General features: G+C 38.1%; 1 protein-coding gene across 1 annotated transcript in view; it reads right to left on the bottom strand.

Moving 5' to 3' along the window:
* The window catches only part of ACVR1C (activin A receptor type 1C), a 71054-nt gene that overhangs the window by 19395 nt on the left and 26753 nt on the right, over positions 1 to 24906 (bottom strand). Inside the window, exons 2-3 of the mRNA XM_010586306.3 lie at positions 5978 to 6217; positions 1201 to 1431 (exon numbers count right to left, since the gene is read on the bottom strand). Coding sequence (XP_010584608.2) covers positions 1201 to 1431; positions 5978 to 6217 — 471 coding nt within the window. The remainder of the gene's footprint in view (positions 1 to 1200; positions 1432 to 5977; positions 6218 to 24906) is intronic.

The following is a 24906-nucleotide window of genomic DNA, read 5'->3' as shown; positions in this document are numbered from 1 at the left end:
ACATTGATTTAAATACCAGATAGTTGACACTCTGTCTTGCTCCATGAAGCTCAAAAAGTAATAATACCGTTTGAGGTAGTTAATGTTCAACCTCAAGATATAAATTATGCATAAAGTAACATTAATAGAAAATTTCATTAAAATTGTCTTGCTGCTGCTCTAACACAATCTAAAGAGGTAATGTTCATAGAAAATTTGAGTCGTTTAAATGAAACCCGTTATAAAAAAAAAAAAAAAAACCCATTGCCGTCGAGTCGATTCCGACTCATAGAGACCCTATAGGACAGAGTAGAACTGCCCCATGGAGTTTACAAACAGTGCCTGGCGGATTCGAACTGCCGACCTTTTGGTTAGCAGCCGAAGCACTTAACCACTACCCCACCAGGGTTTCCGAAACCTGTTACAGAGAAGAAAAATACAGCTTTAACAAGCATGAATATTCAGCCGGTATTTACTGGTATGTCCGTATCAGTTACAAAAATATTGAAATATTTCTCTCCTGGGTGGTAAGCAACTGCTAGTTAAAAACTCCAAATGCCATTTCTTTGCCCCAGGCACCCAAACTTACTCCTCCCCCTACCCTTCCAGATACCTCCAGATAGAGTCATGATCCAGTAACTAAAGGGTTAAAACCTAGCTTGGCAGGGTTCTCCAGGACTCTGCTCCAGCTCAGCCTTCTGTTCCGATTGGCTGGTTCCTGCGCCATAGGAATCATCAAATATTTTAAATACCCATCAAATATTTTAAATACCCAACTGGCTATAACATCATCATAATTTCATATGACAGGCTTGCCCTGTTTTATTGTATGGTTATGTACATTTTTCTGTAGAGAAGAGAAAAGCATATTCTCTCTGCAATAGGGAAATTAGACTTTTATGTAGACTTTATCAAAACAAAAAGGTTACGTTATTTACTCTCGTCTGATAATAGACAAAACGTTTTTATTTGCTGGACCCAATTATAGGAGCCTTGGTAACACAGTGGTTAAGTGGTCAGCTGCTAATGAAAAGGTTGGCAGTTCAAACCCGCCAGCTGCTCTGTAGGAGAAAGATGTGGCAGCTTGTTTCTGTAAAAATTACAGTCTTGGAAATCCTACGGGGTAGCTCTACTTTGTCCTACAGGATGGCTGTGGAGTCGGAATCGACTCGACGGCAATGGGTTTGGTATGGGTTGGACCCAATTAGATTAAAACTATACCTTTGTTGTCAGCAGCAATGAAACCAAGGATGTTTTCATGTCGCAGCATAACCGTCTGATAGATTTCTGCCTCTCGAAACCAAGATCTTTCATCTCTGGAGGAGAATATTTTCACAGCCACATCTTCCCCACACCATCTTCCATGCCACACCTCACCAAATCTACCTTTTCCTACTATTTCCTGAAGTATAATCGTCCTTGCGATTGTTCTTTGAACCAACAAAGGTAGACCTAAACAAAGAAAAGGTGAAATGGATGATAAAAATAAGGCAGTGCCAGGAGAAAATTGTCATGGTGACCACTATTTTTGCATTAAAAGTTTAAGCACTTTAATAATTTTACTGATTTTGAGGAAATACGCACTGTTACACCAACCTTTAATTTCCACATATGCTTGGAAAAAAAATGCACTCAATATGAAATTCTCTTCTCATATTCAAAAGGAGAAACTTCTTGAACACCACCTGTTGCTACAAATGTCTGGTTTTCCAGAACTGTTGCAAACCTCCCTGATTTGCCCACCAAAGGCAGTCTGGTTATTAAACACACAAGGGTAAAAAACACATTTTGTCAAACTTTAAAATAAAGTGTATGGTTCCTAGTACAACTGGGAAGGCAAAAGAATACCTTGCGAGTTTTTTTTTCAAAACTAAAATAAAGTTAGAAAGTGAAGAATCAAATCCAATGGCCAAGTGAGGCAATGATGTTACACTAGAAACAAGATACAGTTATAGGAAATAGCAAATAAACACTTGCCCTCAAATAAAAGAATTTCAAAGAAAATCTATTTTGAATATATATGTTTATATTCTCTGAACCAAGAGCTCCACTTCTAAAATTCTATCCTAAAGATTTAACGCAAAATGTAGAAAAAATATGTCCAAAATATCTAGTACATTATTAGTATAGTCATAGCAAAAATGAGGAGAAGTGTCAGATAATAGAAAAATTGTGAAATTCAGCACAGAGATCAAGAGCATGAATAAGAAAGACTTATGTTCAAATTTCAGCTGTGCCATGTGCTAGCTGGAAAACCACAGGCAAGTTATCGAACCTCCCTGAGTTTCAGCTTCCTCACCTGAAAAAATGGAGATAATAACATTACTTATCTCATAGGGCTAGAATGAGAATTAGTGAGACTATCAAGAGAATGAGATTGTGCACGTTAAGGAACTAGCACAGTCTGGCATATCACACACTCAGTTGTGGTTAGTCCCTAGTATTAAGTTATAGCTATGGGAATCGCTTGAAGACAGTAATAATGACGCTGCTTATGAAGAGGTATTTTTTAATGACAAGGAAAAGTATGTTTGCTATAATGTTAAGTGAAAACAGCATAGTAAATGTTATCCATATCAATAAACATATCTAGCTATTTAAAATATGCACAGAGAAGGAGTGAAAAAGAAATATGCTAAATGCTCCGATAGTTATTTCTATTTGGTGGAATCAGGATGAATTATTGTCTTCTTTCTACTTTTCAACATCTTTATTTTCTCAATGGGTATCTATTACTCTTGTAATCAGAGGTAAAATATTTAAGTACATTACCATATGAATTTATTCTGGAAAGTCACATTTTGTTATTGTCCTTATACTTAGATGGGCAGAACCCTCACGGTAACAATCCTAAAGCTCCTGTGGGTTTTGATCCCTGATACTAAAATATGATACTGTATATTTAGATGTTCTCATTTTTCATGAGAACCACCCACTATGGTTAAATAAGCACAGATAATAAAATTTATTGTTATGGGTCTCGACAATTAGTCACAAAGTTCCCGAGTCAGAACGGTCTTTTGAGATCACTGGGTTTAACTCTACCATTTTAGAGATGAGACAACTGAGGCCTGGCAGTAACCAATGACTTGCCCAGGATTGTGCTCTTAGTGGGAGGTAGATCTAGAACTAAAACCCGGGTCTTTAGTCCTAACTCTTGCCCTCTAACCACTCAGTGGATAGGACTGAAGCCCTCCCCTGTTGGGAAGGCTTCTAGCAGGAAACTATAAAATAGGTTATTTCTGTAGGCTATAATCACACAATTGATCACATGCTAAAAATTATACTAACAATCTTCAATAAGTTGGATACCAACTAATTATTAGGCCAAATCTCTCTGTCTCTCTCTCTCTCTCACACACACACAGAAACACTGACATAAACATCACCACCACCACCATCAATCGAACAAAGAACTAGGTAAGCCAATGTTTTCAAACTACAAATTGATCAAGCACATAGTGGTGCAGACCAGGGACAAAGAAAGACAACATCCAATAAGGTACTAAACACATCAATTAAGGTGAGATGGTAAAACTCAATGAAAGTTGCTTCAGTATTGTTCATAGCAACCACCAAAAATAATCTGATTCATTCTCGTGTCATACACTTAGGAATTTCATTTGCAGATAGATGGACTTTGCCTCTCCCTGTGGGTATATTTTACTCTTTTTACCAGGGAGTACAAAGCTGATGTCTCTCTTATGGAAAGGCATCTTTCTGTCACCATCTGTCAGAATTGTTATACCACAAAAGGAAAATAGCAAGCTACCCAGTCTCTTAGAAGTCACCTGAGACATAATCCACTCTCAAAGAGAGTCCAGTAAAAATCCAGTCCATTTTCCACTCCTGTAGGAATTGTATCTCTTTGTGTTCCTGACCAGCTTAGAAACAAGCTTCACAATTTTTAGTTGTCAACATCTGACAGAGCTGCCTGCCTTTTAAGGTTTCTGACAAGTAAGGGAAAGCAAAAGGAAGCAGAAATGCCTGAGTTCCTTCCCACGTGCGAGTGTTGGGGAGGGAAGCCTTGGCATGGGTAGATCCATTCTCTGTGTCTGCTTGTTAAAGGCAGTGAGGCCATCAACTACTTTTAGCCAGTGGCCACTGCCAAACATATGCATCTGGCTTGTGGAAAAAATTCCTAGAATTATTTCAAATTAGTCATTCAGGAAATCATCCATGCTTGGACACACTTGCTGCTTTCATTTTATAAGAGATCTCAGAATAATCAAAACAGATGAGAATTCAGCACAATCAATAAATTCATATTTAGGTTTAAAGGTACACAAACACACCAAAAAAAACTTTACCACTGTTTTTTTTTTTTTAATTTTAATGCCATGTCTCATGACTATTTTCTTAAAGTAAATACCCATTCTCCAGTTTAAAAATCTCCATCACTTTTATCTAAAAGGGAAATCCCTGGTCATCTTCAAAATATTTAAGGAGTGACTCCAAAATCAACATGTCTACCTCATAACACCAGGTGAACTAGCATTTTGGTGGGGATAAAACAAGTTCAGTCACTTGAATCTTCAAATTAAATTACATTAAGGTTTCAGGAAACTTGGCACAGTGTGCCATGCCTGGGATGTTGCCAGGGCTCAAGGTATTGGGGTAGAGTGATGCTCAAATTTTAATATTCAAAGAAAGAAAGAGTATTGAATCCAAACAAGTTTTACTTCTAGAGAAAGAATGCCAGCTGTCCACCCAATAATTTAATTTTGATGCTAGTTTTATAAATTTTGCCATTGAAGGTTTTCTTTCCAATATTCCTCCTTTGAAAACATGTTACCTAATTTGTGCAGTGATGATATCAATATTTAGTTTTTGGCCAGTGAGAGAGCAGATGACCTTGCCTCAGAAGCAGCAAAGACTCTGGGAGTCTCTAGATGGCATAATTATTCTTCTCCTTTTCCAAAGAATACTTGTGAGTGCAAAGATCCTTCATGTTGAATATGGACATGCAGATGTGGTCCCAATACAGTTGACGCACCGAGCTGTGTCTCCTCTGTCAACTGCCTCCATGAACTGTGCCTGCCTGGAAGATTCTAAAGGCCATTGGCAGGTGAGTTCCTCAAAAACCTGTTTGGGGTAATAATCCTTAATGGTCCTCCCAAAGCAAGAAGGAATATAGGGGCTTCTGCAGTGGCTCATCTAGGCTTACCCTAGTCCACATTTCTGCAATATCATAAGATTTCTGGGAATATATATGACAGCAGGGATACCCCTGCACTTTAGGGAGAATACCAGCTCTGTCATCTGAAACTAAAAAGCAAAAACGAAAACAAAAAACCTCAAATGCCTTGTGCTTTAGGCTATAATATAGTCTGCTATTTTGAATTGTTTTGCCAGGTATTCTAGAGTTCCATGAAAGAGGAAGGTAGTTATTATATAGCCCTAAAGCAGGAAAAGTCAGCAAAGGAAATCTGTTCTCCTTCCTCTTATCTTCCATTTCCCTGCTTTAACCGCATGTTTTTGATTTTAATTTCAGGTCAGCTCCCTGATAACTTCACACACATATCCCAGGGGTGCCTGAAGATTCTGAAGAGCTTCATAACCACAAGCAAAAGTGTTCTAAGAACACTACTTTGCTTAACTCACATCTTTTCCCAGAATTCAGTTTCTCAAAATACAGTAAGTCTTTTGTGCCCGTAAAGCAACGTGATTAATACTAACCGTAATGAGTTGGGGGAGAGGAACCCCTTTCTCATTTCATCAGTAAGTTCTGAAGGAGTGTGAACATGGGAATCTGAATGCCTAAAAGCACAAAAAGCAATTGAGATGACCTAATTCTTTAGGCCATGACAGTTATTTCGCTTCATCAAATCTTAAACAAAGTTTCTATACCAGAATTTACAATGTATCGTATCAAACATTTTTTAAAAAATGGAATTCATGATATTTGAGTCATTTTTTGTTTAAAAAAAAAAAAAAACTTCTGATGTGTTGTTAAATAAGACTTGTCTTACTAAAGACACGGACAATGGGCACATACCAGAGCCCGATCCCGAGGCTGTCACGTCATACATCAGATCTTTAAGGGTTTTTCCGGCATTGACCAGGTTGCACTCAGAGAGTGGTTCCTCCACATTCTGTCTCTTTTTCTTCCTGTGTGTGCACTGTTGACCTTGGCACGTCCATATAGTCAGCATTGCAGCTACGGACAAGAGGCAAACGGGCACAGTAATAACAATGGTCAGAGCCATGGGTCCGAGTTTGGAGGCATGTGGTGATGCTGCAGTTAAAAAAAAAAGAAAGAACATGATCACAAATTAACCCATTTTAAATATGTTCAAAGTTGGCAATACAGTCACCAAGATTTAACATCTATAATGTACAACTTAAACAATATGCTCTTACATTAATTGGTAAAGACTCCGTGGTCTAAGTGAACGCAGGCAAAAGGAGTGAGGTTAGGCTGCAGCTAGGAATGGCTAGGCCAGGTGACAACGGCAAACAGAATTACGATTGTGAAAAAGCACTAGCACATGGGATCTTTTTTTAAAGCTTCCAAAGCATTTAACACTTTCATATTATTTTCTCCCCATTATTCAGCAATCCATTCTGGGAGCACATTCATTCATGCCATAAATAATTATTGATCTTGCGATGTGTTGCCACTATTCCAGGTGCTGGAGCTATGGAGTTGAGTGAAAGATCCCAAATCCCTACTCTCATAGAGCTTATTTTCTCATGCATTCACTAAACAGGGAGATACGTGATACAAAGTCAACAGGTGATAAGTGCTATAAACAAAAGTGCAGGAGAGAAAAGAGATGGCAAGTGACGGTGGGATGCTACTTCACAGAAAGTGATGAAGAAAGGCTACTCTGGGAGGTGTCTCAGCAGACCTGAGTGAAGCAGGGGAGCAACCACTGGAGGCATCACAGGGAAAAGTGTTCCCAGAGGAGGAAAAGCAACGCAAGGATCCTGAGGTGGGAGCCTGCTTGCCATATTCAGGAGCAACAACTAGAGTGGACCTAGAATGCAGCAAGTGAGGGGAAAGAGAGAAGGAAATGGAGTCATAGAGGTAAAAAAAGAAAAGATCGTTTGAGTTCTTATAGGCTAAGGGAAGGACTGTGAATTTTTTTCTAAGTAGAAGCTGTTGCAGGGTTTTGAGCAAGGGAGAGACAGGATCTTTCATTTTGAATGGATGCTGTGTGGAGAATAGACGCTAGGGGGCAATAGCAAAACCAGAGGACCGATTAGAAACCAAATACAGTAATTCAGTGAAACATGATGTCCTAGGCAACTCTGTCTAAAACAGCATATCCTACCGACCCCCATTCACTCTCTATACCCTTTTCCTTCTTTATTTTAACCCCTGGATCTTATCACCACCTAGCACATCCTATATTCATTTATTATCTGATAACTTCCAGAGAAAGTAAGCTTCATGAGAGAAAGAACTCTGTTTTCTTTACAACTACTCATAAGTATACCCCCAGTGTTTGCAGCAGTGCCTGACACACAGTAGATGATCAATAAATCATTCCAGAATGACAGAATCCTGGAAAGTTCCAATAGTTTTGTCCTTAATAAGTGAGAGACCAGGTTTTTAACTTTGGAAAAATAAATATGATAACTGAAACCAAATTAAGTTCAAAATTAAATTCGAGTCTAATTTTAAAATGCACATAGCCTTTTTTAACTTACATTTCATTTTGCATTTTAGAAATCTTTTTTTAAAATATAATTTAGAAAAAAAAGTGATTCATAAAAAATGTATGATGAAAGATAGCTAGCCAGTTGCCATTAGGGCAACTCTAACTCATGGTGACTCCATGTATGTCAGAGTAGAACTGCTCTCCTCAAGGTTTTTTATGACTTGATTTTTTCAGAAGTAGATCACTGGGCCTTTCTTGCCCTCACCTCTAAGTGGACTCATCTGACTTTTCTGTTAGCAGCTGAGTACACTAACCATTTGCACTACCCAGGAACTCCTATGATAAGGGATACTTCCTGTGTTTTTCAGAAAAGCTATTTTGACACAGGGTTAGATGAAAAATGCCACTTGAAACTGTTGGCACCTTGTTCCTTTCCACTTCCCTAAAGAGAACCTCAGTATTAATTTAGTTTTTTCTCCAAGTCCTACCATCAGGAATATAGATTTTTATTTCTAATAAACCTTGTGGTGTATTTGATAGAATATGGGAACAGAATTCTGAAGAGAAGTAGAAGAATGCAGGCCTTGGAGAGAGGTAACACCAGTTCCAATCCTGGGCTGCCACTCCCTTGCTATGTTGACCTTGGACAAACTGGCCTCCCACTGACTCTGAACAGGCCAATGAGAAGTACAGATAGTGCAGGAAAAGCAATAGCATAGTATTTGTACCTTAAAATCTAAACAAATGATAACGACAGTAGACTTGGTGAATTAAGCCATTTCTCAGGCTTCCTTCTTTACGTTGACAATCTTAAAGAGTTTATTATATGAAGTGCACTTGCATTTTACTTACAAAGTATGAACCAAAACGTATGAATAAATTTGAAAACAGATTTTTAATTCTAAAGCAAAAAGAGTCAGATTCTTCAAAAAAAAAAAAAAAAAGTGTTAAATGAACTTTGGAAACAAACATAATCCATGCTCCTGGGCTTTGCTTAGTGAATTCTGGCAGATCCCCTGAGTGTTTCAGGATTCCTCTGAAATCACTAGTGCTGCAGGTACATATGAGGTGCACTTGGCCTTGAGCGTTCTTAAGAAGAGGTGCTAAAAGAGTTCTCTGACTTCCCTTTGCACTAGAAATTATTAATCCCGGTGCTTGTGACTTCCAAAGTTTGCCGTCATGAGAAAGGTTTATTACCCATTTCACAATGATCTCCCAAACCTGAATTTCAAGTTGTAACTATATTGTTAGGCCCTCACACGGGTATTCTAAGTATTCTGAGAAAGCCATAGAATTTACGTGGTAACTTTTCAAGTCACAGAAACATCTTTTTAATTTTTTTTTTTTTAAGTAAAATTCCACTCTTGGATATGCTTATATGGCGGCCTTTTCCTTGGATATATTATATGTTATTAGGAACTATCAATATAAACATTAGAGTGAAAAGGCTTATTAATTGCCTTCATTTTAATCAAGCTCTATTAATCAGAGTTCCACTCATCACTATGGCAACTAATAAAGAGGTAAAAGATCAGAAGCCCTGAAAATAGAATAATCTCTATAAAAGTGGTCTGCTGTAGTGGTGCCTACTGCTCTCAGGGGTGTTTATTACAGATGGGCAATTTTTCTACTTTTGTGAACAAATTTACTGACACCAGTGAGAAAGAAAAAAGATTACTCAGCAAAAATAAAGGCTGGCAACACCAGTCAGAAAGAGCTCATTAAACACTGGCCAATTTTAAAAGCAAACATTTGTAAAACTATGTTTTCAACCAAATGTTGATTTTAATCTCTACAGGAGAAATGAGGAAAAACTGTAGTCTACGCCCAATTAATCACGGTGAATGAAGGAGACAATAGTGCAGCAAAGAAGCCATTTTCATAATACTTACCTTTGATGAGCATATTAATTTTTCAAGCAGGTTTAATACTCCTGATCAAAGGAAAACTCACTATGTGATAATTTGCAAGTTTTGAGATTTTTTGTGCCAACTGAGATATGCTCTCCAAGGAATAACCAGCTCCAGGGATGGATATATTAATCCCAAAAGTGTGGTCGGGGGAGTGTTGCTAATTCAAGTTATTTCACTCCCAGCGAAGTGAATAGAGGAGGACAGGAAAAAGAGAAAAGCGTTAGCTCAGGTAAGCAGGAGCCTCACTCCCAAATGCTTACCCTATAGAATTCTACAGTACACTAAACAGAGACAACACAGAGGAAGGACATTTTATCTAAGGCAGAGAGAAGGAAATGTTGATCCAAATGGGAGAGAAGAGTTTAGACAGCTAGAGACCATCAGGTGAAAGGCAAAGGATGTAAGAAGGTAAGAGAAGACAAAAAGAAAATGAAAAGAGGAAGAATGAGAAAGAGAAAGCAAGGAAGAAAAAAAAACTTTTTTAATTTTATCTTTGTGTACTTTGCAACTGTCTCTAGAGACCTAGGTGGAACTGGTGATGACTAAAGCCAGTGGTGCTTGGCAAAACCCCAGTTAAGACTGTGAAGCTAGCTTAGATGCCTCAGCTTTCCCCAGAAAAGTTCAGTGCCGTCACCTCTTAGCCACTTTCTATTCCTTGCGTTAGGGAAGAAAATTCAGCAAGATGAGAAAATGTAAGCGTGCTTCCCAAGTTTTCTTCCCCAGTGACCACTTCTCTTTCTTTATTAAATAAAGTATGAAAACATATTGATGTTTATAAGATTTATATGACCTTCAAATTAATTAATTTGCATTAATTAAATTCTATATGCTATTTGGAGGAGATGGCTTAGAACTAAGTTGATGCATGCAAATGGTCATTTGCTTCAAATAACTCATATTGACCAATGGCACAAAAACCTTATGTATAATATCTGTATTCAATTTACAGACATATTTCCCCACTATATTTGAATTCAGTTTGTATTCAACTGAATACAAATAAAGACATTACAATGAAGAGATGCATAGAAACTATTTGAGGAGAGAGGAACTGAAGATATATGTACTGGCTGGACAGCTATTTAAAAACCAGTTTAGGCAAAGAAGACAGAGGTCTTCATCCAAAGTGTATTTTTGTGAATTTTTTCAAGGCTAAGTCTTCCTTCCAAGTCACTGTAGCAAGTAGTTATAGAAACTTAAAAGACCCAAACCTCCCAAAATAAACTACAGACGAACTTAGTGTTAAAACCACACCTACTCCTTTTATTAAAGGGTTTTCCCAAGTAAAAAGATACCACTTTGTAAGGTTCAATTCATGAATATGTAAATATCAAGTCTTCAGCTGCCCCCTGACACACACACACCAGCATATGACTTGGAAACGTTCTCAGGTAAAAAACCAAATTGAAAGATAATGTTGCTCAAGACACTTCCTAATGGGTCTCTTTCTGTCCTAGAACCTGGGAGAAAGAAATGCCACTATAGTCAATTGAACGACGAAGTGATCGTCTTTCCACCTACCCACCCTATACGCTTTCTGTGACACAGGCCTGTGATTTCAATTAAATGTCTTTTGTCTAGTTCACAGTTTTCTGAGGAAGAAAAAGAGTGGAAATAATATGTGCAGCTGAAGCAGAAGAGAGAGTATATTTCCTCTAAGACATTCAAAGCTACCTCATTAGGTAGCTCAACAGGAATAACTTCTGATGTCAAAAACAGAATGACATGCTAAGCAAGGAGAAATTTCACAAGTCTTCATGATGAAATTTTTTAACCTGCCACTTCAAGCATCCTTAAATGTGGGTACTATCATTTCAAATATTTCTTGATGGTAATAAAAATACATTTCTAATTGGTTTCAGGTTGCTTTATTGGTTCAAAGATGGGACCCAAATGGACTGATCTGTGTAGCGCTGCACTGAGAACAGCTCTCTAGATGGAAAATGCCAGACAAGTAGGGCAGTCTACATTCCTGTGGAGAAAACCTTATGTAAGAGCGGTGGAGGAGGGATAAGATAAGAAAAAGGATCTTCATGAGGTATTTCCATTATAGTGAATCAGTCCAATATAAAGAATATGTAACTGCAATTTGGCAGGAATGAGTCTACAGACCTAAGTCACAAATACCAGTTCTGTCATTCTGTTGTTGTTGTTAGTTGCCATCAAGTCTGCTGTGACTCATGGCGACCCATGTATGTACAATAAAAGGAAATGTTGCCTTGACCGATGCCATCTTCATAATCCTTCATATGTTTGAGTCTACTGTTGTGGGCATTGTGACAATCCAGCTCACTGAGAGTTTCCCTTGCCTTCGTTGGCCCCCCAGTTTACCAAACATCCCTCTTGATGACATGTCCAAAGTAAGCAAGGTGGTCTCAGACAATATTCTGTGATCCATAAGGTTTTTATGGGCTAATTTTTGGAAGTAGATCACCAGGCCTTTCTTTCTAGTCTGCCTTAGTCTGGCAGCTCCACTGAAACCTGCCAACTATGGGGGCCCCTGGTGGTATTGGAAATACCAGCGGAATAGCTCCCAGCATCACAGCAAGGCACAAGCCACCATAATACAGCAAACTGATAGACGAGTGGTTGTTTATTTACCTAACACTGCCATAATTCTGTACTTACTGATTGCAGGTGGGAGTTTGTCCTAAACTATTACTTTTTCTCAGTGACAATTATAAGTTAAATCAGGAATAATTTAGTTACAAGGCAATTCAATTAAATCCCTCCAAAATACTCCAGTATAAGTAGAAGCAAATGGTTTCCCTTCTGCATAGAGTGAGAATAATCTAGTCAGACAGTTTATTTCTGATCAGCATGCACCTCAAGTAACAATGCAGAATATTTTCTAATCCAGAGAGTCAATCGAGCCATGATAGTGAGAGAAATAACATGATAATTATTCCCGTGTTTTTAGCCAAATCAGATAAGCTATTGACAGGCCATTCCACTGCTCAGTGCTCAATCTGTAAGGGGCTATCTGCACGCATTGTCTTCCCCTGGCCTGATTTCATAATTCCTTAGCAGGCAGGGAGCACCACACACAAAAATACTTCCTGGACAGGTTCTCCCTGTGTTGCGGTTTTGGAGAAAATGTGAGGAAATCTTCTTCTACCCATTAGCATCTAAATTTGGGGATAAAATGTTTTCATATTTTAAGGAAATAAAAACACTGGATTGAAAAATATAAACATTGGCATAAAGGGTGTTATGGATTGGACTGTGTCCCTCCAAAATGTGTACCAACTTGGCTAGTCCATGATTCCCAATATTGTGTGATTGTCCACCATTTTGACATTTGATGCAATTTTCCTATGTGATGTTGATGAGGTAGGATTAGCGGCAGTTATTTAATGAGGTTATAGCAGCGCTAGGTGACTGAGACAAGGGGTATGAAGAACTTCCACTCAGATGAAATCGATAAAATATAAACAGGATGATTTAAATGGGCTCCACAATTAGCCTTCCTTAGGGCATGTATGCAGTGGATATGTCAGAAATTATTATTTCTTAATCTCTGTCATCCAAACATATCCTCAAATGATAAGTGTTTGTAAAGAAATTAGTAATTATTCATGGAAGATTTTAGTTATTTTTTTTTTAAATCAACCCTTTAAATGGGAAAAATGAAAAGTTCCTTGGAAGCTTGTATGTGCTCCCCCAGTTCACAGCAGAAAGCTTTGTTCAGGGAAAGCACTCAAGAATGTTGACAACAAGGAAAAATTTACACTTCTCCATCCTATCGTTCATGCCATGTTCACACAAAGCAGCATGTTCACTGGGAAAAGATTGTTGTGTAGTAATTATGTTTTGACTTAGCTCAATGTCCTGTACTTGATAATCACCCAGTAAACACTAATTGAGTAAGTAGACAATAGTATTTATATAACTGAGAGAATTAAGAGCTTACATTTAATGTAAAGTCCTCAATTTAGAATAGGTTACGAGTTTTATTTTCAGTTTCCTACTAGATCCCTATAGAACATGCAATCAAGATGCATTGATAATTACTGGTGATTGGAATGTGAAAGTTGGAAACAAAGAGGAAGGATCAGTAGTTGGAAAATATGGCCTTGGTGATAGAAACAATGCCCGAGATCGAATGATAGAATTTTGCAAGACCAACGACTTCTTCATTGCAAATACCTTCTTTCACCAACATAAACGGCGACTGTACATATGGACCTCGCCAGATGGAACACACAGAAATCAAATTGACTACATCTGTGGAAAGAGACAATGGAAAAGCTCAATATCATCAGTCAGAACAAGGCCAGGGGCCGACTGTGGGACAGACCACCAATTGCTGATATGCAAGTTCAAGCTGAAACTGAAGAAAGTCAGAGCAAGTCCATGAGAGCCAAAATATGACCTTGAATATATCCCATCTGAATTTAGAGACCATCTGAAGAATAGATTTGACGCATTGAACACTAGTGACCGCAGACCAGATGAGTTGTGGAATGACATCAAGGACATCATACATGAAGAAAGCAAGAGGTCACTGAAAAGACAGGAAAGAAAGAAAAGACCAAGATGGATGTCAGAGGAGACTCTGAAACTTGCTCTTGAGCATCGAGCAGCTAAAGCAAAAGGGAGAATTCATGAAGTAAAAGAACTGAACAGAAGATTTCAAAGGGCCTCTCGAGAAGACAAAATAAAGCATTATAATGACGTGTGAAAAGAGCTGGAGATGGAGAACCAAAAGGGAAGAACACGCTCGGTATTTCTCAAGCTGAAAGAACTGAAGAAAAAAAATCAAGCCTTGAGTTGCAATAGTGAAGGATTCCATGGGGAAAATATTAAATGATTCAGGAAGCATCAAGAGAAGATGGAAGGAATACACAGAGTCATTATACCAAAAAAAATTAGTCGATATTCAACCATTTCAAGAGGTAGCATATGATCAGGAACCGATGGTACTGAAGGAAGAAGTCCAAGCTGCTCTGAAGGCATTGGCGAAAAACGAGGCTCCAGGAATTGATGGAATATCAATTGAGATGTTTCAACAAACAGGTGCAGCACTGGAGGTGCTCACTCATCTATGCCAAGAAATATGGAAGACAGCTTCCTGGACAATTGACTGGAAGAGATCCATATTTATGCCTATTCCCAAGAAAGGTGATCCAACCAAATATGGAAATTATAGAACAATATCATTAATATCACACGCAAGCAAAATTCTGCTGAAGATCATTCAAAAACAGCTACAGCAGTATATCGACAGGGAACTTCCAAAAATTCAGGCTGGTTTCAGAAGAGGATGTGGAACCAGGGATATCATTGCTGATGTCAGATGGATCCTGGCTGAAAGCAGAGAATACCAGAAGGATGTTTACCTGTGTTTTATTGACTATGCAAAGGCATTCAATTGTGTGGATCATAACAAATTATGGATAACATTGAGAAGATGGGAATTCCAGAACACTTAATTGTGCTCATGAGGAACCTTTACATAGATCAAGAGGTGGTTGTTCGGACAGAACAAGGGGATACTGATTGGTTTAAAGTCAGGAAAGGTGTGCAGCAGGGTTGTATTCTTTCACCATGCCTATTTAATCTGTATGCTGAACAAATAATCCGAGAAGCTGGACTACATGAAGAAGAACAGGGCATAAGGATTGGAGGAAGACTCAATAACAACCTGCGTTATGCAGATGACACAACCTTGCTTGCTGAAAGTGAAGAGGACTTGAAGCACTTACTGATGAAGACCAAAGACCACAGCCTTCAATATGGATTACACTTCAACATAAAGAAAACAAGAATCCTCATAAGTGGACCAATGAGCAACATCATGATAAAAGGAGAAAAGATTGAAACTGTCAAGGATTTCATTTTATTTGGATCCACAATCAACAGCCATGGAAGCAGCAGTCAAGAAATCAAAAGACACATTGCATTGGGGAAATGTGCTGCAAAGGACCTCTTCAAACTGTTGAAGAGCAAAGATGTCACCCTGAAGACTAAGGTGCTCCTGATCCAAGCCATGGTATTTTCAATCGCAACATATGCATATGAAAGCTGGACAACGAATAAGGAAGACTGAAGAAGAGTTGACGCCTTTGAATTGTGGTGTTGGCAAAGAATATTCAATATACCATGGACTGCCAAAAGAACGTACAAATCTGTCTTAGAAGAAGTACAGCCAGAATGCTCCTTCGAAGCAACGATGGCGAGACTGCGTCTTACATACTTTGGACATGTTGTCAGGAGGGATCAGTCCCTGGAGAAGGACATCATGCTTGGCAGAGTACAGGGTCAGCAGAAAAGAAGAAGACCCTCAACGAGGTGGATTGACACAGTGGCTGCAACAATGAGCTCAAGCATAAAAACAATTGTAAGGATGATGCAGGACCGGGCAGTGTTTCGTTCTGTTGTGCATAGGGTCACTATGAGTCGACACCGACTCGACGGCACCTAACAACATAACAACAACACTAGATCCCTATGAACAAAATGTCATAGTGTGTTAAATCAAAGTGTACTTATCTTCTGAGACAAGAAATGCCATACAAGTTGGACTTCTTTGTGTCCTTATATTTCATAGCACTTTCCAAGGTATAAAAATCATAGCACCTTTCAGTTTAGGATAAAAAAAAAAAAAAGACCTGGCTGGCACACCTGTCAGGTGTACACTGAATCCTCAGAGTGAGCTATAAACGGATTTGTTCATGTGATGGCCTTGCAGTTCCCCAAAGAGTCCTGTAAATATTTCTCAGCATGTGCATGTCACCTGGCCCTGGCAATAGCAATGAGTATACGTTTAAAATAGAAAACCATAGGAAAATTAGGCAACAACAGTGGATTTTTTTTTAAAGGAATGAAGATAATAAGATTTTTAAATACACAAAGGAATGACACTTTCTGTGCCTACAATTTTTATAATTATGACATACTTTAAAACTATTAATTTCTGCCATAAATTTGATTCTGGTGTTATGGCAGTTTTTCTTGCTCTAGATGAAAATCATCACAGTTTAAATTAAAGTCTAATTAAGACATGCACCTAATCAATATACATTATATACCTACCACAACTGATATAATAATCGATTTTTCTTTTTACACAACTGAGAGGAGAACAGGAAGGTGGAAATGGTATTCGCATTAACAAGGCACCCACATTTTAATGTTGTTCATGCATTTTCTTTATTGAAACTAATTATTTGCACTAGTGAAAATATAATAGCATTATTAAAATATAAGATAATGTATGGAAATCTGGGAGGAAAAATCAGAAATTATTACTATACTATTTCTTTCAAAGACTGAATGTTTTGGTAGCAAAGTGGAAGCAAAGATACCTGAAACTTGAAGGTTTTTATTGAACAGTCTTCCATTGAAAGGTTGCAGTTAGTGCAAGCAATTCCTAACAAAATTAACCCTATACAAAAGCAGCTTCCCTAACTCAGGTTTCCTGATTTTATTCTAGATGAATTTTCATGGAGAATTTGAGAGTACCCTTGATGCTATGAGACATCACAACAATTTCTGAGCATTTCTCTGATGTTACCTAGTGTCACCAGAAATCACTTCTGTTACAAATTGAAATGCAATCCAGCCATGAAGGAATCAAACAGTAAAATATGATTCCTTCACATAGGGAAAGACATGTTTTAATATTAAAGGACAAAGGTAAGAGATAAACTTGTATTAAGCAGAATAATCTCAGTTATGTTAAAATTGGAAAGTATACTAAACTGTTAACAGCAAGAACTCTAAACCAGTGAGTATAAATTCAAATATAAATTGAATGAATGAAATGAATGGGGACAGTCCACACCCCATAAAGAAGAGTTAGTCGCTACTCAGCTTCAGCCAGTCGATATGTTGTGGGAGACCTCCGGGGTCCCAAATCTGTTGACTTTTCAAGAGAAGCCAGGGATCTTGATTTTTATATTAAGACTCTTAATCTTTTAACATTATAAATAAATTCACTTTTCTTTCTCAGAAACTGTGCAGATCAAATTGCGAGCCAGATACAACCCACAGGCAGGTAGAACTCTGAGTGTTTTTCTGCCTATGTTAATTAGGATTGGATTTTTAACTACAAATAACAAAAGAAACCAATATAAGTTCCCCTCTCTGTCACGTAAAAGAAATTTGAAGATTGGGGGAGGGTGTTCTATTAGATTCTTCAACTTGAACAAACCATATTCTTTGACTCTTGTCTCCCTTGAACCTTGAGATCCTAAGAACAAAGCCCAAGGTTTTCCTCATTGGTAAAAGCAGACACGCACAAGGAAAAAAATCAGATGGCAGTATCAGAAATTTGGACAGTAATGTCCCTTTACACAGCCTTTTGCTTTGGTTCTTTGCAAAGCAGCTTGAGAGATTTTTCCCCTAAATGCTGAGGAGTTACCTTTGCCCTAGTTTTCCTCCCCGGAGGGTTTGTTACTTTTGTCAGGCTTGACTGACATTTCTTGGGTAAGCTGTAAACAATTCATGGTTTGATACTTTTTGTCTGGTCCCAGACTGTAGCCTGCCCTGTGATTGGTATGCGCTTTGCAGAGACTGATCAATAGGCTATGCAAATGAAATGTCTGGGGCCTACTGAGATGAGATTGGTCAGTTTGTGGCTTGCTGGGAGGAGCCATGCCTTGAAACTGACAAGGAATTGTATATATATATACAGCCAACACCACAGAGGTTTTTTAGAGAGAAAGAAGCAGAAGGAATAAAGAAAAAACAGAGAGAGAAAGAGAGGTGGCAAGGAACCTCCTAAAAGAGGTGTAACATGGGTCAAGGGCTGTAACACTGAAGACATCGAGAGGCTCAGAAGGGGTCCTACGGCAGAGTTGATGGTGACAGATGGCAGGGCCAAGAGGAGCCTGTCCTGAAGGGGCCAGTAGGACTTTGTCCACAGGAGGCTGAGAAGAGCCTGTCCTGAGGGGGTGGAAAGGAGGCCTCCATGGAGGTGAAGAGCTGAGTGAGCTGTCCTGCACTGAAAAGGGAAACTTTGCCTACATGCTTCCTGATCCTGATCCCGAGTTTCAGTAGTCTGTTCATCCTGACACTGAGTTGTACCCTGTTGCTTAACTACTTAACTGTAAGAATGATCTATGAGTTCTGTGTGGCCATTACCATGGACTATCGAACCCAGAAGAGAAGTAGAGAGTGTCATGAGAGGAATGGCTAGTGCCAGAATTGGTAAAATAGACGGAGAGTGGAGGAATGTCTGACCTCCACCTCATAGGGATCAGCCTTGGGCTGATATTGATTCCCATTATCACCCCTGAAGTTAGACAGGTTCTGATAATACTACTACTGCTAGTCCCATCTTACAAATGTCTTAATAAAGCTGGTCACTGACTCACATGACAAGAAATCTGGAAGTAGGCTGAGAGTATGATTGATTTTCTTTATTAACAAACCATGAAATCAGCCTACTTTCAGATTTCTTGTCATGTGAGTCAGTGAACTCTCTTATTGTTTAAGACATTATTATCTAAGTTTCTAATACTTTTAGCTGAAAACATCCTGACTGATATATTGCTATTTTGCCAATATGACAGGTGGAAAAAAAAAAGGTATGTTCTGTTTTAATTTGCATCTCTCCTGCTATTATTGAGGTTGAACATCTTTTTGATGGTTGACTGCTTTAGATTTTGTCTGTAAATTTTTTGTCCTTTGCCCGTTTTTCCACTGACCACGCCCCTGCCCTTTTTCCATCTCTTCTCTTTTCTCCCCCTTCCTCTTGACACATACACACACACACATGCACACAACAGTTACCTTCTTCTAGTTGCATATGCTGGAAATATTTCTACCCATTATTTATCTTTCAGTTTTATTTATGTTGTCTTTTATCATTCATTTTTATTCTAGATTTTTATTCTTGTTTTCATGTAGTAAGTTATATCTGTCTTTTCTTTTTATAGTGCCTATATTTCCTGCATTATTTAAGAACAGCTTCCGCATTACAAAGACATAAAAATCCTTTTTTTCTAAATTTTCCTCTGACATTTAAATTATTTTATATTTCACGATTAGATATTTAATTGAGCTGTAATTTATTTTTGTATATGGTATGACACTGTGGTACAACCCCTTCTTCCAGATGGATAGTTAATTATGCCAGCATCATTTCAAAAATAAACTATCCTGAAATTTCCATTTCTGCCAAGTTGCATGTTAGAAGTCCACAGAAACCCTTCTTAGTATGGCATGCACAAAAATATTAAATAAATATAAATAAGAAATCTTTTTTTGATTATATGATTAAGCTGGTGAGAAAATAAATGAATTGCTCAGCAGCCAAAAATAAAGTACAAATCCAGAGGAGTGCTTGAGCATTGGCTCTGCCATTTACCCCAGAGACATCTGCCAATTTCTGGTGGCCAAGTGATTAGTTTACCAGGCTTTATCAATAGATGAAGAGGTAAAACATGTTTCCTGAAAGAGTGAAAGGTCAGATCAGAGACCCTCGAGACTGTGAATGGCGTTATCTTGAAAACAAAACAAAAAATGTTCCACACAGTGAGCTAGGGCATGTGACAAAAAAAAAAAAAAAAAACCATTGCCATCAAGTCAATTCCAACTCACAGAGACCCTATAGGACAGAATAGAATTGCCCCATAGAGTTTCCACGGAGTGCCTGGTGGACTTGAACTGCAGCCTTTTGTTAGCTGCTGTAGCACTTAACCACTATGCCACCAGGGTTAGGAAAAGGAGGCTATAATGCCTGTTTCTCTCAACCTTGGCTTTGTGTAGAGGAGAAAAAAAGAAGAAAACAAAAATCTGCCCAAGAGCTTCTCACTACGAGTATGTACCCTTCTATGTAGTCCTAAAGCCAGAGTTCATGCTCTATATTGGCTCTCAAAAAACAATTAAAAAATTGAGTGAGTTTGGGTTGGTAGTGCCCTCAGACACCTGGCAGAAGTTTATATAAGTCTTCTCTGGAGGAACACATTTTAAATAAGGCTTCAAAAAATTCCTCCAGATACGATTCCTGAAAACATAAGCTTAGCATCAAAAATCACAAAACACATCAGGAAAGAAGCACCAAGAATATGATTTGGCAGAAACAAAAATAGTGGACTCCAACCCACAGAATCTGTAGATAATGAAATTGTAAAAGCATCAAAGATAAAGAAAAAAAAAAAATATATATATATATAAAAAGAGTTTAAGAGATATGGAGAACGGAGAGAAAGAGAAGGTTCAACCTACATCAAATTGGGGGCTTAAAAAGGCATAAAGGAACTGTGAGAATTGATAGGAACTGATTAGAGAACTCACAGGCAGAACCCAGTGTAGACACATGCACCCAAAACATCTTCCAATGTAAAGGAAACATTTTTTACCTAGTGTGTGTTTGCCCTTCCTAAATTTCCCCCTCACTGCACACTAAATTGTGCAAATAAGGCTTTTCTTTTTGAAATGAAAATATTCTTGAAGAGTTAAGGATACATCATTTAGTCTGAAAGTGAATTTTTCCCACCAAAATGGCTTCTGCCCTAACCTCAGAGTAAGTGGAGAGCAGAACAATTTATCATGTGCTGTCAGTGTGCAGAAAACTTGACAAAGCCTGGGAGTATTGGTTCAAAGGGTGTTGGAGTAATAGCAAGGAAAGTAGCATCCAGAAAGGTGGGCAAATATTTTTACAATTGAAAGATCTCTGGTCTGAAAATAAATAAGAAGAGGAAATTAGGTTAAGCTGCATAAAGTATATGTAAATTTCTCTTGTTTAACTCATATGAATAGTCTATATTTAAATTTTAAATATTCAACACTACACTTGTTTTGTGAAAATAGTAACATATTTGCTGTTAGTAAAGATACCACCCCAAAGGACTAGCCAAATAAATGACTATTTTTGGAAATAGTTGCTGCCTTCCAAGTTTTACATAGAAACAAACAAACAAGCAAAAACTGAATAGTTTTGATAAACCAGTTAAACTTAGAAAATCACTTCTCCAGTGATATCAAAGTGATCTACTTCAATAAGCTTCAGGGAAGGGAGCAAGTTTTTTAATATTATATTTCTACCAAAATATAAAATTACTTCTATCAAACATAAATGATCAGCTCCTAAAAATTAAACCCATGGGTAATGCCAAACAAGAAGGTATTCTTTTATAAGAGCAACTGATTAAATTTAATATTATCTAAATCAAATCCTACTTACAAATGATCTAAATTAATTTGACTTAAATCTAGTTCATCTTAATATTAAACATGAATGGGTTAGAAGGTTTTTTAAAGCCCATTTCAAAGGAAAGCATTTGAAATTAAAATAGTAACTAGACTTTTTAATAGTTTTTTTCTGCTAGTGAATTAAAATAATAAATGTCCTTACTCCACTTAAAATTACCACATTTTAAACATAAACTAAAGCGGTGTTATTAAACTGTGAAGATAACCTATTAGTAGGATCTGACCAGCATTTTTATTTAATAAAATAGCATAGATCAGAGTACTTCACACATTTTATGGGTAAGTATGTTTTGTGAAATTCTTATTTCAGTTGCGTGCATGTGGAGTGGGAGGTGTGAACACTAGGAAATTATATAAAATGTATTTCTGTCTGAGTGTCACAATGGAAAGCTGTGTGAAAGCCATTAGTCTGAGGTCTTAGGAATTAAGAGTCAAACACTTAAAAGGATTTTGGGGAGTGTGAGCATGAGCAAAGGCATTTCTCCAATTGCAGAGTAACTGGGTCACCAGCAGGAAGAGGAAGGGAGTAGGAAAGTCATCAGCTGTATTCAAAGAAACTTTGTCCCAAGGAAGCAAAGCAAGAGCCCAATCACTGCAAATGAGATCTAAGGGCAGAACGGAGCCACCTGGAACATGATGTGACTGGATTACTCTCATAATGCTCAGGAATCCAGAAACGGCCCTAAAGTCTGGAGTGATGGACAAGTAGCACAGAAACAAAGACGGAAGTGCTGGAGAGGCAAGGGTCCACTTGGCTTATAACTGGAACTGTAATGAAAAGTCCCAGATTTCATCCCACCTTCTTTGGTCAATTCCCCACCTTTTCTTCTACTGTTTTGCCCATGAATATGATGCAGTGCCTTAAGTACTGTAGAAACGCCACTCTGTATATAGTTTTCATAGCTGGACTATATGAAGAAGAACGGGGCATTATGCAGATGACACAACCTCTCTTGGCTGAAAGGGAAGAGGGCTCGAAGCACTTACTAATGAAGATCAAAGACTACAGCCTTCAGTATGGATTATACATCAACATAAAGAGAACAAAAATCCTCACAACTGGACCAATAAGCAACATCATGATAAGGAAAGATCGAAGTTGTCAAGGATTTCATTTTACTTGGATCCACAATCAACACCCATGGAAGCAACAGTCAAGAAAGCAAACAATGCATTGCATTGGGTGAATTGGCCACAATGACCCCTTTAAAGTGTTGAAAAGCAAAGATGTCACCTTGAGAACTAAGGTGCACCTGACCCAAGCCATGGTGTTTTTCACTTGCCTCATATGCATGCAACAGCTAGACAATGAATAAGGAAGACCAAAGAAGAATTGATGCCTTTGAATAGTGCTGTTGGAGAAGAATTTTGAATATACCATGGACCGCCAAAAGAACTAATAAATCTGCCTTGGGAGACGTACAAACAGAGTGCTCCTTGGAAGCAAGGATGGTGAGACTATGTCTCACATACTTTGGACATGTTATCAGGAGGGATCAGTTCCTGGAGAAGAACATCATGATTGGTAAAATAGAGGGTCAGCAGAAAAGAGGAAGACCCTCAATGAGATGGATTGACACAGTGGCCACAACAATGGGCTCAAGCATAGCAATTGTGAGGATGGTACAGGACTGGGCAGTGTCTCCTGTTCTGTATAGGGTTGCTGTGAGTTGGAACTAACTCGACAACACCTAATAACAACAACAATATAGTTTTTATAAATTTCATATATACTTGATCACGTTTGAAATTGGCAAGTCCCTATTAGGCAGAGCAAGAGATAACAATCCTACTGTCTGATGACACAGAAATAGTAGAGTTGTTGCCACTGGCTGGTATGAGGACCCAGCCTGGAGGCTCCCAATTCCTCTCCAAACAGCTGCTCCTCTAAATACAGCTAATAGCCATGCAATGCTGCCTCACAGAGAGAACAACCCCAAACAGGATAACTGCATGTACACGCGTATTCAGTTTATCATATAATGTTACTAATAAAACAAATTCTTAGTTTAAGTATGAAATGTCACACAATATTCTTTGTAGACATATTAATTACTGGCTGGACAACATATACCTTCCCTGTTATAAGTAATTTTAACAGGCAGGTTTGTTGCTGGGGGGGAAGCTTGTATTTTACATCTCGTGGAACCCTGATTCCTAGACAAACACACATATTTAATACATAGGACAGAGGAGAATCGCCCCATAGGATTTCCAAGGAGCAGCTGGTGGATTCGAGCTGCCAAACATTTGGTTAGCAGCCAACTCTTAGCCACTGCACCACCAAGGCTCCATGATATGTAGACTAGACATTAAATAAAATATATCAGAATTACATAAAAGAATCAAATCTCAATATCTACCGAGACTAGCTTAAAGATACACTACCAGAGTACACACGCCTGTATAGCACCCACAACCCCTACATATATTATTTGATGTTTAAATGACATTTTAAAATTGACTGAAAAGACTAAGAAATGAAAATTCAACAAAGGCTTACAATAAAAATAATAGTATTTGAGAAATTGAAGCTTGTAAAAGCCTCCCACATACACTTACAGTAAGCACATCGCTGTCTCTTACATAGACAAAACTGCTTTAGTACACATAAAATCGATATTCATTATGGCTTTCTTTTAATTATCTCATTATTATGGACCCCTTCCTCCATAAATATAAAACCAAAAAAACCCACTGCTGTCGAGTCGATTCTGACTCATAGCGACCCTATAGGACAGAGTAGAACTGTCCCATTGAGTTTCCAAGGAGCGGCTGGTGGATTTGAACTGCCGACCTCTTACTCAGCAGCTGTAGCACTTAACCACTACGCCACCAGGGTTTCCCACAAATATAAAGATATTAAAAATTATATTTTATGACTACATTGGTCTAAAGGTGAATATAGTCCAGGCTATATTACATTTATTTCTTTTCTTTTAATTTTAAGAGAAATCACATTTTCCTGGGCATCTAAAAGTATCTTGGATCCTGGGCACTGTGCCTGCTGTGCCTAATGGCAAAGTCAGCCACAACCACTACATACTCACTCAGATGCCTATAATGGAAAAGAGAGAAAATGCCGCGTTTTGGCAAGGATGTGGAGAAACTGAAGCCCTCCTTCACTGTTAGTGAGAAAATAGTAAAATGACTTTGGAAGGCAGATTAGCTGTTTATTAAAAAGTTAGACAGAAGCTTACCATATGGCCCAGCAATTCTACTCTTACATATCTACCCAA

Source organism: Loxodonta africana, chromosome 6 (genome assembly GCF_030014295.1).
Source record: "Loxodonta africana isolate mLoxAfr1 chromosome 6, mLoxAfr1.hap2, whole genome shotgun sequence".
Lineage (NCBI taxonomy): Eukaryota > Metazoa > Chordata > Mammalia > Proboscidea > Elephantidae > Loxodonta > Loxodonta africana.
The sequence above is the reverse complement of the archived record's forward strand: the minus strand, read 5'-3'. Positions and strand labels throughout refer to the sequence as shown.